Source organism: Ornithorhynchus anatinus, chromosome 5 (genome assembly GCF_004115215.2).
Source record: "Ornithorhynchus anatinus isolate Pmale09 chromosome 5, mOrnAna1.pri.v4, whole genome shotgun sequence".
Taxonomy (NCBI): Eukaryota; Metazoa; Chordata; class Mammalia; order Monotremata; family Ornithorhynchidae; genus Ornithorhynchus; species Ornithorhynchus anatinus.
The window spans coordinates 1,901,276-1,919,670 of record NC_041732.1 but is presented as its reverse complement, the minus strand read 5'-3'; the positions used below and the strand labels follow the sequence as shown (position 1 = coordinate 1,919,670).

At 65.6% G+C, this 18,395-nt stretch overlaps 1 protein-coding gene across 4 annotated transcripts in view; it reads right to left on the bottom strand.

The window, feature by feature from the left end:
* SIPA1L3 (signal induced proliferation associated 1 like 3) overlaps positions 1-18,395 on the bottom strand; it is a 103,558-nt gene that overhangs the window by 34,544 nt on the left and 50,619 nt on the right. For 3 of the 4 annotated variants that reach the window (XM_039912241.1, XM_039912242.1, XM_029065187.2), the window contains exons 3-7: positions 9,549-11,337; positions 7,626-7,756; positions 3,497-3,685; positions 2,478-2,652; positions 1,778-1,881 (exon numbers count right to left, since the gene is read on the bottom strand). In XM_039912241.1, the coding sequence (XP_039768175.1) occupies positions 1,778-1,881; positions 2,478-2,652; positions 3,497-3,685; positions 7,626-7,756; positions 9,549-11,073 (2,124 nt within the window). In that variant the 5' untranslated portion in view covers positions 11,074-11,337. Of the gene's footprint in view, positions 1-1,777; positions 1,882-2,477; positions 2,653-3,496; positions 3,686-7,625; positions 7,757-9,548; positions 11,338-18,395 lie in introns of those variants that run through there. The other variant, XM_029065188.1, reaches the window with a different exon arrangement.

Genomic DNA, 18,395 nt, shown 5'->3' with positions numbered 1-18,395 from the left:
TCAGGAGCGCCGGGATCGTCCAGGGGAGGCTGGGCCCGGAAGGGGATGCCAGAAAGGACAACCGGGGGCCCGGTCTGGTTCCTCCCTGCCCTGGGCCCAAGGGGAGAGGTGAACCCGTTTCGTGCGGAAGCCGGGCGGAGGGGCCGACGCCCGGGCCGGGACGATCTGGCCACCTCCCCGGTCTCCGGAGCGGGCCGCGCTGGGGGGCCGCCTCCGGGCGGACGGTCTTCCCGGCGGGAGCGGCCCCGGCCCTCCCAACCGCCCACCCTCGAAGAGCCCCCGCCGTGGCCGGAATCTGACCCGGGGGGGTCCCGGCCGAGGGGTCCCCGTGCCCCGGGGGAAGCCGAGGCAGCACTCGCCAGAAGGACCGGCCGCCCTCGGCCACACCAAAGCCCCCCGAGCGACGGGCACAGCAAGGGGCGTTCGGCTGGGCCGGCTCCCGAGCCCGGTTACCGGATCGTGGCAAATGCAGCCCGGGAAAAACCTGGCGGTGCCCACCCTCGGCCGCCGCTGACCTGCGGTGAGGAAAGGATTCTGCCCAGAGAGCGTTCTGCCCCCAGCAAACCGGGCACCGGGCGGAGCCGACTCCCAGAGAGCAAGCTGGACAGACGAGAGGCCAGGGTGGCCGCGAGCGAGGGAGAGCCCGGGGACCTTCGCCACCCCGATCCAGCTCCGCCACCCGACCTCGCCGTCATCCTGGGGGGCTCCGAGCAGTGGCATGTGCCAATCGTCCGGGCTCCTGGCCTGTCAGGGGCCGCATCTGCCCCACCGGTGGGTGACGAGCTGGGGCCGCGGGCACGGCTCCCGGCCGGGGCCTCTCTCCCCGACTCGGGGGCCGCGTTCCCACCTCCGGACCCTGAGTGGGGCTCCGGGGCCCGGGTGAGCCAGACCCTAACCCTCCCCGGCATCCTCCACGGGGCACGGGGTCCCGCCTCCATCATCCCACCCTCTCCCAAGCCGGGCGCTTCCCAGCCAACTCCCGGACCGGTGAACGGAAAGTCTCCCAGCAGAGACGACCGGTTTTTTTGTTTTTTGTTTTTTTAACTTTAAATGGTATCCGTAAAGCACCTTCTACGTGCCGGGCACTGTACTGAACACCGAGGTAGATACAACCCACCCAGATGGGACACAGTCCACGCCCCAGATGGGGATTACAGTCTTAATCCCCATTTTCCAGATGAGGGAACTGAGAGGTGAAGTGACTTGCCCGAGGTCCCACAGCGGACGTGCGTCGGAGCCGGGATTAGAACCCAGGCCCTCGGACTCCCGGGCCCAGGCTCCATCCACTAAGCCGCGCTGATTCTCTGGAGTCCCGGGCACGGTCTCTCTAAGGGACCATCTGTAGTGGGATGGGGATCCAGCCTCCTCAAGGGATCCGGCTGGCCAAAAGGCGGGGTCAACGGGTCAGCCGCCGGGGCTAGCGACCACAGCCTGGCTGCCTACTGACCGTGCTGCACCGGACTCTCCCAGGGGCTTCACATTCAATCGCTCAATAAATAACGTTGACGGATCGACTGACCGGTGAACGTGAGCTCGTTGCGGGCAAGGAATGTACCTGCTACGCTGCCGCCTTGTACTCTCCCAAGCACCGAGTACAGTGCCCTGCCTACGGAGAGCGCTCAATAAATATCGTCGACTGACTGACTGAAAGGTGCCCCGAGGCAGGAATGGGTCGGCTTCTCTGGACCCCCAGCCCGGGCCCTGCGGCTGGGTGGGAAGGGAGAGGGGCCGCAGGGGCCGCCCCCTCCTCTCTCTGGGAAGGGGGAGCGGAGCTCACCTGCTGCCGGTTGTTCGGGGTGTAGGGAAGCATCGTGGAGACGTGGAACATGATCTCGTAGTCCTGGTAGGTGGTGTAGAGCGAGTGGGTCCCGGTGGAGTCCGCTGAAAGACAGAGCCCATCGGACCCGGGCCCGGGGGGGACCCCCGGCTCGCTCGGGGCGATGACGACGTCGGTGATTTCGGTACCCGTCGAGCGCTTTTTATGCGCCGGGCACCGTTCTAAGCACCGGGGTAGATACAAGTTAATCGGGTTGGACACGGTCCCCGTCCCACGTGGGGCCGACGGGCTCGATCCCCATTTTCCAGATGGGGAAACTGAGGCGCAGAGAGGCGAAGCGACCTGCCCGAGGTCACCAAGCCCACGGGCGGCGGAGCCGGGCTTGGAAGCCAGGTCTCTCTGACGGGCCCGGGCCCGACGCACTAAGCCGCGTTGCCTCTCCGGGGTCTGGCGCCGTCCCGGCCCAGCCAGCCGGCGGGATCTTTGACCCACCCGCCCCAGGAGTACGGCACAAGGGGCATCCCTGACGGGGCAGAGCCCCAAACGGGGCAGAGCGAAGCCCGAGGAGGTCAGACCAAAGCCGGGAGGCCCCCGTCTCGGATGCGGCGCCCCGATCCTCCCCGGAAACGGCTGTCCAACGATCCCGAGCCCGGCGACTCGCCCCGGTGTCCCCGCTCCGAGGGAGAGGCCGGGGACTTACTTTTCACGTCCAGCTGCGCGGCGTACTTGTTGAAGCCCCGGAGGCAGACCTTGTCCCCGACGAGGGAGAGGAACTCCTCGAAGGCAGGCCCGGCCTCCTCGTTGTTGTACATCTCCTCCTCGGAGCTCTGGCCCCCTCTGCAGTAGAGGATTCCCACTTTGTGCTTCCTGCAGAGCTGAAGAGAGCAGGGCGGGTCACGGCGGGCGGGCGACGGGACCCGGGACGCAGGCCCCCCGGCCCGTGTCTTTGGTGGGGGGCCCCACGCGGACCCCCGCCCCACCCTCCGAGGGCCTGACAGTCCAACTCCTCCGGGCGGGCGGATAAGCACGGGCCTGGGTGTTAGAAGGTCACGAGTCCTGATCCCGGACCTGTCACTTTTCTGCTGCGTGACCTTGGGCAGGTTACTTCACTTCTCCGGGCCCCGGTTACCACGTTTGTAAAATGGGGATGAGACGGAGGGCTCTATGAGGTCCAGGGACCGTGTCCAACCCGATTCGCCTGTGTCCGCCCCGGCGCTTAACACGGTGCTTGGCACCCAGGAAGCGCTTAATAACGACCGCAATTATCATTATTATTATTCCACGCTCATCCGAGACCGAGGCCGGCCCCGGTCACTCCGGGGCTCACCGGGTCATTCTCGAGCCACCCCAGCCAAGTGGGGTGAACCGACCGGCGCCTGCGGCCCAGTGGCTAGAGCACGGGCCCGGGGCTCGGGGGTCCCGAGTTCTAAACCCGGCTCCTCCAACCTGCTCGCCGTTGAGCTAGCCCCTTAACAGCTCTGGGTCTCAGTTTCCTCATCTGTCAAGTGAGGGGGCTCACACCTCTTCTCCTTGCCCCTCAGACTGCGAGGCCTTCAAGGGACAGGGACCAGGCCTGACCAGACGGTCCCGTCACGACCCCAGGGCCGGGGACGTGGCAGGCGCCCGACAAACCCGTTGGCGAGCGGAGTGGGCAGCGGGGTCCCCGCGGGGAGCCCTCCCTCCCGCCCCGCCCCCGACAGGCGGCGGCCCGACTCTCACCCCCTGCTCGTCCAGCTTGAGCAGCTGCTCCGTCACCTTGGCGGTGTTGAGGGCCAGCCGGAGGCAGTGGATGTTCAGCTCCGGGATGACGTACTCCAGGGCGTCCTTCAGCGGCAGGCCGCGCACCGTCCCGGCCTTGGTGGCCGTCGGCGTCGCGTCTTCCAGGATGGACCCGCGGAGGGTGACGAGCTGGGGACGGCAGGAAGGAGGGGGTGTGAGCGGTGGCGGCGGGGAGGGCAAGAACGAAAGGCTCCCGGGCGCTGCCCATACGACCCCCACCCCCCGCCAACTCGCCCCGGCCCCGGGGGAAAACCGGGCAGAGCTGGGAGAGACCTGGGCCCCGTCACAACCTCTCCGGGCCTCGGTTTCCTCGTCTGTACAACGGGGGTGAGATTCTAGCTCGCCCTCCGCCTCTCAGTCAACTGTCTTTATTGAGCACTTACCGCGTGCGGAGTACTGTACTGGGACGGCACAATTAACGAAGAGCAGACGCATTCCTCGCCCACAACGGGGAGCCGGGCATTAACGTGCTAGTAATGATTACGGTACCCGTTAAGGGCCTACTACGTGCCAGGCACCGTTCTAAGCACCGAGGAAGATACAGGTTAATCAGGTCGGACACAGTCCCCGTCCCACCTGGGGCCGACGCTCCTGATCCCCATTTTCCAGATGAGGTACCTGAGGCCCAGGGAAGTGAAGTGACTCGTCCAAGGTCACACAGCAGACGGGTGGCGGAGCCGGGATCCGAACCGAGGTCCTTCTGACTCCCGAGCCTGTGCTCTAGACCTCGAGCCCCGACTGGGGCAGGGACCGTGTCTGATCCGATTATCTGAATCCACCCGGGGCATTCAATCCCGGGTGTGGACCCGGGAGGTGCTTATTTAATATCCCATTATCGTCGCCAGAGGCTCGGGCAGGAGTTCCCAGCTCCCGGGGTTGCACAGGGCGTCTGACGGCCTCGACCAGAGAGCCGCCTGCCCCTAGCGCTGATGGATCTCCTCTTACGCTCACGGTTAACTCTTGCGGAGGTCGGTGTCTTCCGTCCGAAGATGGAAGAATCGACCCTGATTCCGTTGCCTGTAAATACTTTCACATCTGTCTCCCCCATTAAGAACAGTGACAGCGCATCTGTTAAACGTTCACCGTGCGCGAGGCCCTGTACTAAGCGCTGGGGTGGATACAAGCAAATTGGGTTGGGCACAGTCCCCGCCCCCTGAAAGGCTCACGGTCTCAATCCCCGTTTTCCAGATGAGGGAACCGAGGCCCAGAGAAGCGAAGTGACTCGCCCGAGGTCGCCCGGCGGACAAGCGGCGGAGCGGGGATCAGGACCCCGTGACCTTCTGACTCCCAGGCCCCGGCTCCATCCACTGTGCCACGCCGCTTCCATTAATCACTCAATCGATGGCATTTACTGAGCACTTACTAGGTGCAGAGCACCGTTCTAAGAGCTCGGGAGAGGACAGCACGGCAGGATCGGCAGAGAAGTCCCGTGCCCATAACGGGTTTACGGTCTGGAGGATGAGCTTACGGTCATTGGAGGGGAAACTCCCTGAGGGCAGGGAGCGGGCTTCGGGCTCCTTTCCCGAGTGCTCAGTGCGGTGTTTGGAGTAACATCTTAGTACGATGAATTCCGACAACCGTGAGGGACGGTCGGAGAGAAAGCCTGCTCTCGCCAATGCTGGAGAACGGGACTCTTCGCTGCCCCGATGATCCTCTATCTCCCGTCTCCCCCGGTGATCTCTCCCAGCGCTCAGCACGGCGCCAGGCACACAGAGGCATCTAACGGATCCCCCTGTGGTCACTGGGCCGGCTGAGCCGTTAGGGCTCGGGGCCGCGTCGGGATGGCCGACCACCGTTGCTCTGGGACCGGGGGCGCCCGGGTCAGTCGTTCACTCGACAGTATTATATTGAGCGCTCGCTACGCGCAGAGCACTGTACCAAGCGCTTGGAATGTACAACGCGGCAACGGATGAAAGGGAGAGGACCCGAGATAGCCCCGCGCACCCGACGCCCGCCCCTCTCGGCGCGCCGTCGGACGGGGGTCACGCCGCCCGCGGGAGCCCCGGGCCGATCCGGCCGTCGCCGTCCGCTGCCCGCGACGGCGGCCAGGCGGAGGCGGAGTCACGGGAAGAGGCGAGAGTCAGGCTCTCGAGAGTCAGCGCTGGGGGAGTCTTCTCCTCGCCCGGCCGGGGCCGGGCCTGGAGGAGCGACGCCGCGGCTCGGGGAGAGGGTTCCCGCGTAGGCCCGGGTGGCACCGGACGCATGCGCGCCCGTGGCGGAACCGCAAATCCGATGCCGGACAGCGCCCTCTGCTGGGCGATGCAGAGGCCCATCCGGGCCACCGGCCCCACTCCCGGGGTGGCCCCCCGAGGGGCCTGGCTCCTCGAGGTCTCCGAGACCCCCGGGCGTTCCCGGGCCGCCACGTGAACCGTCCACGCCCAGGGGACCGTGGCGAGGCCCGGCAGCGGACCCGGGGCTGGCTGAGCCCCCCGCCCGCCACGGGCCCGGGCCCGGGACTCGAGGCTGGGGAAGGGCCGGGCCGGAGGTGGCCACACAGGCCCAAGCCTCCGCCGGGCGGCCGGTCTGGGATCTTCCATCCCGGCCCTCCGCTCCCCTTCCACCGGCCCGGCCCTCGCGGTTCTTCCCGGAGGCGTCTGGGGGGCCGGAGGGAGGGGGCGGCCGAGGGGAGGAGATCCTCTGGCTCATCTGATGCTGCCTTCCCCTTCCCCAAGCCCGCGGTCCGCTGGGCCGAAAGGGTGTGCGCCGGACCTAATGGGGACCCTGGCGAGGGTCTTCGATTTCCACTTCCGTCTTCAGCGAGGCCCCACGAGAGGCGGTCTGCCCGCACGGTCCCTCCCCGCGGACCCGCTCCCAGTGAGCTGGGGGGGGGGGGGGAGGGGGCGAGCCGGGGGGGCCCCGACTGGAGGAGGCAGCCCCCGCTCACCACGGGGCCTCCCCTCCGCCCGGTGGGATTCAACCGGCTTGACGCCCGGTGCGCGGGACGGGGCGGCCCCGGGGCCCGCCCGTCCTATCCCGGGGGTTTCCGAAGCCATCGGGGGCCAACGGGAGCCCGCGTCGGGGGAGGCCGGACGGCCGCTCCGCCGAACCGACGGCCCCCCGCCCGGCCCCGCTTCCCGCCCGGCGGTTCGGCGCGGCCGGGGGCCGATCGGATGTTTCCCCTGCACTCCTCGTTCCCGACGCTCCGGTCCCATCTGCTTCCAGGGTACGGGGCCCACTCACAGCTGCTTGCCGACGGGCCCGGGCACCGGGCCATCTGGGTGTACCCGAGGTTGTTGCCTCTGCCAGCGCCCGCCTCCTCGGGAGGCGGCCCGGCTCCCGGCGGCCCGGAGGGGAGGGAGGGTGTAGCCCGGTGGGGGAGGGCGGGGGAGAGGGGCCCTCCCGCTCCAGGCTACGAGTCGACCCCCGCGACGGCACAGACCCCGTCGACGAGGACTACGGGCCCCCCGAGGTGGGCTCGGGCCACCGGCCGCAACGGATACCACCGAGCGACCGACCCGGGCGCGGACGCCAACGGGGGTGGGGAACGGCGCCGTCCTGCCCCCGCTTCGCCGGGCCAAAGGAAACCGGAGGAGAGCGAACTTCCCCGCCTCCCCCGCCGCCCGCAGACCGGACTGAGGTGCGGAGATGAGGGTCGCGCCGTCCCCCTGTGCCGGTGGCCACCGGTCAGGGGAAGCCCGCGACGATTCAAATCCCAGCAAACGGGGCCAACCGCCAGATCCCCGGGGGACGGGGGGCTCGTCCGCTCCGTGGTAAGCGCTTAAAGAAGACCCGCCCCCGATCGATCGATACACCTACCGCGGGCCGCTCCGCTTCCACCCGCCGCCGTGAGCCGGCCCGCCCTCCCATCTTCCCGCGCCCCGGCGGGGAGTCGTCCGGCGCTGGCATTTTTCGCCCCCTCCCCATCTCCTCTTCCACGAGGGTGAATTTACCCACCGGGGACCGCTCAACTGTCACCTCACACCCACACGGAGGGCGCCAAGGCTCCTTCTGCTCGGAGCCCGACCGTTCTCGGGGAGGACGGAGTCCCGGGTCCCCAGGGGAGCGACCGGGCTCCGTCTCCCGGGCCCGCCGGGGGCCGGAGACCCCGAGGGCGAGCGAGGCCACCCACCTCGCTGGTCCTGAAGATGATCCGGTACTGGTACTGGGGTCCGTGGTCCTTGTGGTCCTCTAGCTTCTCACGCTTGATGCTCACGGCCACCGGTCCCAGCTTCTCGTCCACCCCGAAGTAATTGGAGTGCTCTGCGAAGAGACCCCGGCCCCGGGTGAGGCCCAGGCCAGCGGAGGGCCCTGCTGGGGCGACTCTGGGGGCAGGGTTTGGCAGCGTGGTCTAGCGCAGCGGACCTGGGTTCTAATCCCGGCCCCGCCACCTACCTGCGGCAAGTCGCTTCGCTTCTCTGGGCCTCGGTTCCCACGCCTACGAGCCGGGGATTCAACACCCGGTCTCCCGGCCGACTCGGACCGTGAGCCCCTGCGTGGAACCTGACGATCCTGTATCTACCTCGGTGCTCGGCACGCAGCGGGCGCCTAACGAATACCGCGGGGGCGGCGTCGGGACCTGACGCCCTTGTATCTTCCCCGGCGCTCAGTACAGCGCTTGGCACGTAGTACGTGCTCAGCCGACACCACGTCGTCATGAGAAGCAGCGTGGCTCAGCGGAAAGGGCCCGGGCTCGGGAGTCAGAGGTCGTGGGTTCGAATCCCGGCCCTGCCACTCGTCAGCCGCGTGACCGCGGGCGGGTCACTTCGCTCCTCTGGGCCTCGGCGACCTCACCCGTAAAATGGGGATTAACGGCGAGCCTCACGCGGGACAACCCGTGACCCCGTCTCTCCCCCGGCGCTTAGGACAGTGCCCCGCACACAGTGAGCGCTTAACGGATACCAACGTTATTATTATACAGCCCCATGGGCCGAGGCGGCTGAAGGGACGGCCCCACCAGCAAGTTGGTGGCGGGGGCCGGAGGGGAGATTAGGGAATGCCTCCCGGAAGAAGTGACTTTCTTTTATAGGAGGGGTTGGGAGGGCGGGAGACTGAGAAAGACCGTGCCGGCGAGGAGGGGCAAAAACTCCCGTTTGGCCCCGGAGAGCTCAATAAGAAGGAGGAGGAGGAGGACGGCCGTGGTGTTTGTTAAGCGCTTACTTATGCGCCAGATACTCTACTAAACGCCGGGATCGCTACAAGATAACCGGGTCCCCCGTGGGGCTCACAGTCTCGGTAGGACGGAGACCAGGTAGCGAGTCCCCGTTTCTGCAGATGAAAGAACTGAGGCCCAGAGGAGTGCCCAAGGTCACACGGGAGCCGGGGGCCGGGGCCGGGACGAGAAACCGAGTCCTCTGACTCCCGGGCCCCGACTCTTTCCGCTAGGCCAGGATGCTTCCACCCGCGCTGCTCCGCTACCCTCCTCTCCGTAAACGACTGGAGCGCCGGTCTCCCCGCGAGCTCCCCGGGGGCGGAGACGGTGCCCGCTGCCTCCATCGCCCTCTCCCACACGCTCGGCGCGGCCCTCGGCACGGACAGCCGGTAGCCCTGGCCGACGGCCCCCTCCCCTTCCCAGGGCCCTTCTCCGAGGAATTTCTCCTCTCCCGAAGCCCCGCAACGTTCCGCAGCACTCTGCCGCCTTCCTTCCAGTAAAGAGAATAGTGACTGTGATTATCTGTTCAGCACTTCCCATGTGCCAGACACTGAACTACGTGCTGGGGGGGGGGTGCGCGAGCCAAATCGCGTTGGGGACGGGCCCCGTCCCGGGTGGGGCTCACAGTCTTCATCCCCGTTCTGCAGCTGAGGGAACCGAGGCCTAGAAGTGCAGGGACTTGACCAAGGTCACGCGGCAGACAAGCGGCGGAGCCGGGATCAGGACCCGATCCACCAGGTCACGCCGCCTCCGGGGTACTCCCCGTCTCCGAAAGGCACCTCGGCGCCCGCCTCCCCCCGCCGGCCCGAGGGGTCCCCGAGGGCGGGGCCGGAGCGCCCGCTCTCCCGCCCGACGCCCCCGTCCCCCCCCCCCCCCGGCTCCTCCCGGTGCCCCCGGAATCACCTTTGCCCAGGAAGTAATCCTGGAAGTAGCGGGCCCCGAGGTCCACGTGCTCGATGCTGTAGTGCTTCAGCCGGCCGGGACCGCGCCGCATCTCCTTGGGCACCTCCAGCACCGAGATGCTGGCGTTGGTACAGAAGCCGCCGAGGGAGGGCTCCGGGGGCCCCCCCTCGCCGGCGCCGCCCGGGGAGCCCGCCGAGGCCCTGGAGAAGCTGACGCTGCGTTCGCGCATGCCGCCCAGCTCGTTGCGGAAGTGCGGGCAGCTGAGCAGCAGGTCGTTGCTGTTGTCGTCGCCCTGGTCCCGCTCCAGGTTCTCCTTACAGTTCAGGTCCTCGGCGCTGGCGGAGGCCGGGTCCGGGCCGCCGGGCGGGCCCCCGGCCCGGGGCGGGGGGCCCGGGAGGGCCGAGGCGGCCGAGGCGCCCGTGGTGGTGTTGCGCCGCTGGGCCACCGACAGCCGCTTGGCCGCCACCTCGTTGAGGTCGAAGAGCAGGCTCTGCACGTCGAAGTGAGCGAAGCTCCTCCGGCAGACCCACGGGCGGCCGCCCTCCTGGCCCCCGCCCCCGCCGTCCTCGGCCTCCGCGCCCGGACGCCCGCCCGCGTCCCCGTCGCCCCTGGCGCTGCGCAGCTTCCGGAAGATGGACGAGTCGCCGGGCCCCCCTCCCCCGCCCCCGCCGCCCATCCCGGCCTCCACCCGGCCCGCCTTCTTCCGGGCCTTCTCCTTCTCCCGGGTCGGCGGCGGGAAGTCGTCCCGGCGGGGCGTCCCGAGGCGGGCGTCCGCCTTGGCGCCGCCGGCCGGGTGCGGGCCGGGGGCCGCGGGGCCGGGGTCGGGCCGGAGCCGCTCGCTCGGCTTGGCCGCCGCCTCGCGTCGCTGGCCGGGCCGCTGGCTGCGGAACCCGTCGAGGATGTCGTAGAAGTTCTGCTCCGAAAGGCCCTGGACGTCGATGGACGAGGTGCTGCCGTACTCCCGGAAGAGCGGCGGGCCGCCGACCGCGCGGGCCCCCCGCGTCTCCCACGCCTCCTCCGCGTCGCACTCGCTCAGCGTCATCTCGCTGTTGCTTCGGTTCCGCAGCGGGGCCAGGCCGCGGCCCGGGGACCGGGGCCACCCGTCCTGGAACTCCACGTCCTTCGATCTCCTCCGGGACGGCCGGTGGTGAAAGGCCCGGGCCCCCGCGGGCCCGCGGGGGCCGGCCGGGGGCTGCCCGTCCGCTGGGGTCCGGGGCAGCCGGCCCGTCCGCCCGGTCTTGGCCGCCGCCGCCTCGTGGCCCGGGCTGGGCCCCGCCGGGTCCTTAAGCGCCTCCCGCTTCGGTGGCCAGTCGGCCACCCGGGCGCGCACCCCCATCTTGGGCACGGCGGGCGTCGCGGCGTTGGGCCGGGGGGCGCCCGTGCCCTCCCCGCCGGGCTGAGGGGAGCCGCCATTGGGAACCCAAAATCCCGGCGGGTAGTAATCGCCCGGGCGCGGGCCCGGCGACGGGTCGCTCCCTTTCCCGCCGCCCGTGTCCACGCCCTCGCTCGCCCGATAAGTGGTCATCGCCCCAGAACCGCGCTACGTCTGCCTCGACCCCCGGAGGGTCTCGTTCATCGCCGCCGCGGGCCCTCGGCCCTCGGCCGCCGCGGGGGACGGGCCACCGAGGCCCGGCGTGCGCAGTGGGTGGCGCCGGCCGGCCGGGTCGCCACCATCGCGGGGGCCCCGGGCGGCCGGGTCAGGCCTCCGGGTCTCCTTCGCGGGCTCTACTCCGGGGAGGGCGGGGCCGGCCGGGCGGCGGGGGCGAGGGGCGGCGCCTTCCATGCCATCCTGTGGGGAGGGAGGGAGAAAAGAAAGGGAGAAGTGAGGGACTCCAGGGAGCGCTCGGGGAACGGAACGTCGGTCGCTTCCCCTCGACGACTCATTTCACTAAGGACAACCGGCACCGGGAGGTGCTTCCCGGAACCTAACTCAAATGATAGTGACGATGGCATCTGTTGAGCGCTTACTGTGTGCAGAGCACTGTTCTAAGCGCTGGGGAGGACACGAGGTGATCAGGTTGTCCCACGTGGGGCTCGCAGTCTTCACCCCCATTTTACGGATGGGGGAACTGAGGCATAGGTAAGTTAAGTGACCTGCCCGGGCACACAGCTGACAAGTGGCTGAGCCGGGATCCGAACCCACGACCTCTGACTCCCAAGCCCGGGCTCCTTCCCCTGAGCCACGCTGTTTCTCTAAATCCCTCCGGTGGCAGCGGAAGCCCTTGTCCTCTTCTTCCGTACTCAGAGAGAGAGATACAGAGAGCGAAAAGACATGGAGAAGGCGGGGGTGGAACGGGAGGAAGACACAGAAAGAGGAAGACGCAGAGAGAGAAAAGAGAGGGAAGAGGGGGGAGAGAAAGACAGAGAGACAGGGAAAGAGACCCACACACGCGGCACCCTCTCTAGAGACGCTCCCCGCACGTGTGGATGACCAGGGGAGCCCTCGGCCTCCTCTTTTCCGGGACGCGCGATCCCCCTCTCCCGATCGTCCCCTCTACAGCCCGCACCTTTGGCCTCCGAAACTGGGGTGCTCAGAAGTGGGCCCGGGGTGCAGCCGGAGCCTGGCCCCCGTTGAGCGTGGCACAGGAGGGCTCTGCCCGGAGGACCGCGGCCCTGCATTCATTCAATCGTATTTACTGAGTGCTTACTGCGTGCAAAGCACTTTACTAAGCGCTTGGGAGAGTACAATATGACGACACATTCCCGCCCACAACGAGCTTAGGGTCCAGAGCTCTTCTGGGGCCCACGAAAGGAGATCGTTTGCCCAGGGCTCGCCCTCAGAACCCACGGAGAGTCCCGCCCCCCGGGGCCCGGGCCCGGACAGACGCGCGCCTCGTTTTCCAGGAGCCAACACGCTCACCCCACCTAGCTGAGATTGCTCTGGCCACAGTAAGTGCTAGCACCGCGTGCTTCGACGGATGGAGGCTGTCGGCCATTTTTACCTCCAGCTGCCCCCCGACATCTCGGCCGATTCCTCGCCGTGACTGAAGAGCGGACAGGACGGGCCAGCTGTAAATTCCAGAGAGCCGCAAGGCTCTGGCCCGGGGAGCGGGAGAAGCCAGGCTTGGGAAGGGCGGGCCAGGGTGTGCGGCCAGCGAATCGGTCCCCTGAAACCGGGTCCCCGCGATGTATGTCGGGCCCGGGGAGGAGGATCGCCAGCGGGCCCGGGGCGGACCGCTCTGCAGCTTTGCCACTGGCCAACGCTTCCTGCCGGGATGGGGCGGTCACAGGACGGGGCCCCGAGGGGCCCTTCCCGAGTGGCTGCCGGGGAGCCACCCGGGCCGGCGGGTCCCCGGCCCGGTCATCGAGTTGGCGGCGGGGCCCGGACCGGTTCGTGGAGAACGCCGGGTTCCCTGCGGCCCCTCAAAGGGAATGGGTCCGAGGCTCGCCGGAGGCCCGGTGGCGCTCAGGGGCTCGTCCTGTACCCCCGTGGGGGTCCCCGGGCCGGGCTCTACCAGCCCGTGCACTCCAGCCCGGCCGGGTCAGAGCTCTGCCCCCGCCCCCCGCCTCCGAGGAGTCACTTTATCTTATTGTCAGTCTCACCGCGGGCCGCGGGAACCTGTCTACCAACTCAGTTGTACCGTACTCTCTCAACCGCTTAGTACGGTGCTCTGCACACAGCATGTGCTCAATAAATACCATTTATTGACTGACCTTATCGTTGGTCTCCTGAGAATTGAAATCGTGGCTTCTTCCCCCGGCTGCCCCACCGGCTCGGGGCCCGGGGACGAGAGCCCTCAACGGCCGGGGAATCCGCACCTTCCAACGGAAGGGAAGCCGCAATTTTGGCAACTCTGGGTCGCTAAAAAGGCAGAGCTGCAGGGGTTCTGGAGACGGGAGGCCCGGCCCTGGGTGGAGGAGGAAGAAAGCAATGGGGGGTGGGAGAGAGAGAAAGAAAGAGAAAGGGAGAAAAGGGGAGAAAGAAAGATGGAGAGCGAGAAAATGTTGGGAGAGCGAGAGCAGGAAATAGAGTGAGGGAGAACGAGAAAGAGAGGGGGAAAGAGAAATGGGGAAAGGGGAGGAGAGAAGGAGGGGGAGAGGGAGAGAGGAAGAGAGAGGGAGAGGGGAAGAGGAAGACAGGGAAAGCGGGGCAAGGAAGAGAAAGAGGAAAGGGTAATGATAATAATGTTGGTATTCGTTAAGGGCTCACTTTGTGCAGAGCACTGTTCTAAGTGCTGGGTAGATGCAGGGTGACCAGGTTGTCCCACGTGAGGCTCACAGTTAATCCCCATTTTACAGATGAGGTCACTGAGGCACAGAGAAGTTAAGTGACTTGCCCACAGTCCCACAGCTGACGAGGGGCAGAGCCGGGATTCAAACCCACGATCTCTGACTCCCAGGGCGGGCTCTTTCCGCTGAGCCACGCCGCTTCTCTAGCCACGCACCGGTCTACTTTGGGCCCGCCGACCCATCCTACCGACGCCAACGGCTGTTCTCCTGGGGCTCCTCCAGCCCACTGGGAGGCCGTTTTCTCCTACCCGGGGGGACGCTCGGTCCAGAGAGAGGAAGAGCGACGATGCCATCGTGGGTGGGTGGGTGGGTGGGAGCGGCACGACCACCGACCTGGTTCTCGGAGCCACCTGGCCACACAGGACATCACAGTCCCTCTAGACCGTAAGTTCGGTGTTGGCGGGGGGATGTCTCCGTCACACCGTTACACTGGTTTCTCCCAATCGCTTAGTACACTGTGCCGTGCACGGTAAGTGCACGATAAATACAACTGATGGATGCATGTGAGCCCGGGGCGGGGGAAGAGGGTGAAGAGAGGGAGGGAGGGAGAGAGCACTCAGTACAGTACTTTGCACACAGGAAGCGCTCAATAAATACAGTTGCATGAATGAGTGGTGGAGAGTGGCAGGGAGGAAGGAAGGAGGGGAAGAGGGTGGGAGGGAGGCAGAGAAAAAGAAGAAAAAGGAGAAAGAAAAAGGAGCGCCCTGCCCACATCCCCCGCCGTCCACCTGAGGGGCCCCGAGATGGTTGGTTTATGTGGGTTTCTGCCCCCTGCCTTCCCGTCCGTTCTCTCTGAGCCGGGCCAGCGTGTGTTTTCCGACGCGCCGGGCCTGTCGGCCCGGTTCCTCGGAGGGAGACTCAGCCCGGCCGGTTCCAGCTGGAATCTGCTGGCTTTGCGGCTGCTTCCGCCCGGAGATCGAATCGATATTCGACAAGTCTGATTAGCCGGGAGACCAGTGGGCCCGACCCGGGGCATCTGTCCAGAAACTGCCCGCCCCCAGTCCCAGACTCCCCCGGGGAGCTCCCCCGGCCACCCTCTCAGGGCGGGGTCCCGGTGGGGGGCTTGCTGGGGCAAGGAGGAAGAGTTCCGGGTGGCCCACTGCGATCGGGGGTAATGCTTGGGTCCACCTGGCTGGGTTGGGAGGGTACAGGAGAAACAGAGTGGCCTAGTGGATACAGCCCAGGCCTTGCAGTCGGAGGACCTGGGTTCTAATCCCAGCCCGGCCAATTCCTTGTCGTGGGACCTTGGGCAAGTCACTTACAGTCTCCTCAGCTGTAAAATGGGGACTCAATACCCGTTCTCCCTCCCGCTCAGACCGTGAGCCCCATGCGGGACAGGGACCGTGTCCGACTTTATCGACCTGTACCTACCCCGGCGCCCAGAACAGGGTTTGACACACAATTAGTGCTTAACAAATACCATTAAGGAAAAAAAATGTGCCGGCAATCTACTCGCCCACTGTTCCCCTCTAGGCCCCAGGAAGATGACCAGAAAGAACGAGAGCGCCGACGGTGCGTAAGTGGCTAGCTCCGCTCAACCCACCTGTGCCCAACTTGACTAACTTGGATCTACCCCAGCTCTTAAGAACAGCGCCTGGCACATAGTAAGCACTTGACAAATACCACAGTCATTATTATTATTATCGTTCCCACCCTGATATCTCGGGGCCAAGGCCCGCCCGCCGCTCCTGTCATGAGGCCCCCTCACGTGGCCGGCGCCTACCCTTATGGCCATGGGCAAGGAGCTCCCCGGTGGCTGGGAAGACCCCGCCTTCTACCCCGCACCATATACAGTCAGCGAGCCAAGGCTGGGGTGGGGAAAGTGGGCCGCCATCTCTCCGTAGGACTCTCCAGGGTGAGCGGGGGGTATCCCCCTCTCTCAGCACAGGAATTCCACCCACATACGACACTGGTACAGGGCACTGCACACAGTAAGCGCTCGATAAAATACCACTGACCGCTATCACTGATCGCCCTCGGCTCTGCACGCATTTCCCGTCCCACATGAGGTTCACCTTTCGTTTCGTTTTTTTAATGGCATTTGTTCGTTCGTTCGTTCGTTCATCCGTTAAGCACTTACTATGTGCCAGGCACTGTACCAAGCGCCGGAGTAGATACGGGATAATTGGGTCGGACCCAGTTCCCGTCCCACGTGGGGCTCACGGTCTTAATCCCCCGTTTTCCAGATGAGGGAGCTGAGACCCAGAGAAATGAACTGACTTGCCCTTAGTCCCACAGCAGACAAAGGGTGGAGCCGGCCTTAGAACCCGGGTCCTTCCGACTCCCAGGCCCGGGCTCTAATCACTAGGTTACACCGCTTCTCTGAGCAGAGGCCGGGGAAAAGGGAGGAATTTTTCTCGGGGTTGTCAGTTTTTTTTTTTTACTCCGGCCGGGAGGCTCCCTGTCCTACCTCTATCCATCGGGGCTGCTCCCCAGCGGGACATTGATTCGGTGGTATTTAATGAGCACTTACTGTGTGCCGAGCACTGTACTGAGCACTTGGGAGAGTACGATATAACAACGAGCGGACACATTCCCTGCCCACGATGAGCTTACAGTCTGGGGGTGGGGGGGAGCCAGACGTCAGTACAAATAAACGACAAATATGGACATAATAATATTGGTAAGTGCTGTGGGGCCGGGAGGGGGATGCAGAAAGGAGTGGGAAAAGAGGAAAGGGAGGGCTTAGTCAGGGAAGGCCTCTGAGAGGAGACGTGCCTTCAATAAGGCTTTGACGGAGGGGAGAGTAATTAGCTGTCCGATTTGGGGAGGGAGGGCGGTCCGGCCCGAGACAGGATGTGGGCTGAGGGTAGATGGCGAGATAGGCGAGACGGAGGCAGATAGGCAAGATGGAGAGAGGGGTCAGCCAGCCCACAGATGCTTCTTCCTCCTCCTCGTGGCCCCATCTCCCCCCCGCTGACGGAAGGCGCGTCAGGCCCCAACCCTCCCGCCCAGCTGCGGCCCCCGGGCCCCCGCCTCCTGGAAGCGGGCGGGCGGACGAGCGGGCCGACCGACAGGGGGTCTGGGAACCGGGCGTGGAGCTCGTCTTTCCGGCCGGTTCCCCGGACGGTCCGCGGCCCCGCGGTGATGTCACTCCACTCATCATCATCACTGTGGTATCTGCCAAGCGCTCACTCGCTCCGGGTCAAGCGCCGTTCGAAGCGCCGGGGTAGATACAGGGTACTCGGGTTGGATGCGGTTCCTGTCCCGCTTGGGGATCACAGTCTAATGGGGCGGGAGAACAGGTATTGAATCCCCATTTCAAAGTTTTGGAAACCAAGGCCCAGAGAAGTGAAGGGACTTGCCCGAGGTCACACAGCAGACACGTGACAGAACCCAGGTCCCGAGCTGGGAGCCACGGGCCGGCTGAGAGCTGGCAGGGGGGGATGGAGAAAGGGAGGGAGCGGGGGGGAAACGCTTCGAGGGTCCGGGGCTGAGCGGCCTGAACGACTTTTAGGCAACTCCAAACCTCACCGAAGGCACATCTCCTCCAAGAGGCCCTCCCCGACTAAACCCTCATTTTCTCTTCCCCGCTCCCTTCTGCGCCACCCTCACTCTTGGATTTGCACCCTTTACTCCCCCCTCCCTCAACCCCACTTATGTCCATCTTCCTCACTTATCTATTTATATCAATGTCTGTCTTCCTCTCTAGACTGTAAGTTCTTTGCGGGCAGGGACCGTTTTTACCAATTCCGGTCTACCGGGCTCTCCCGAGCGCTTAGTACAGGGCTCCGCCCATGGTAAGTGCTCAATAAATATACTTAGAACAGTGGCTGGCACATAGTAAGCACTTAATAATAATAATACCATTAGGAAAAAAAAAAAAAAAGATCGACTGATTGACTCTCACCCCGACCCGAGGTAAACTTCTCCGTGACCGGAGGCCCCTGCGGAAATGTCGGTCCGGGTTCTGGGGTCTGAGCTGTGGGAGGGGTCGGGGGGAGATCGGTTGTCCCATCTCTCCCTCCTCCTGCGAAAGAGCAAAGCTATGAAATGACTTTAAAAGTTCAGGAAGAGTGATGCGACTTCTCCCCTGCAAAGCGCTCCGCATGGGAGGGCTTCGTCCGGGGACCTGCCAAAATCGGGGGAGGAGGACGCTTGTCGCCACGGGCGCGATGTCTCCGTCGGGCGAGTGGGCCCGGGGGGGGGAGGGGTTGGGCGTGTTTCTAGTAGGGCTGGAGGCTGGGAGCCCTGGACTCACAGTGGTTCTAGGCAGAGAAAGGAAGAGAGAAAGAGAGAGAGGTGGCCGACTGGAGGCCTGCACCGTCCAGACCCCACCCTCAAGGCAGCCGCATGGAAGAAATCGCTTAAACGGGAAGCAGCGTGACACAGTAGGTGGACCCCGGGCCTCGGAGTCACCAGGTCGCTGGGCCTAATCCTGGCTCCATCACTCGTCTGTTGCGTGACCCTGGGCAAGTCACTTCACTTCTCGGGGCCTCGGTACCCTCTTCCTTAATACGGGGATTAAGACGGAGCGCCCCATGTGGGACAGGGACTGTGTCCAACCTGATTACCTTGTATCTACCCCAGTGTTTAGAACAGTACTTTGCACGTAATAAGCACTTAACACATACCATCATCATTACTATTATTGCTGATAATAATACTAAAAAAAGG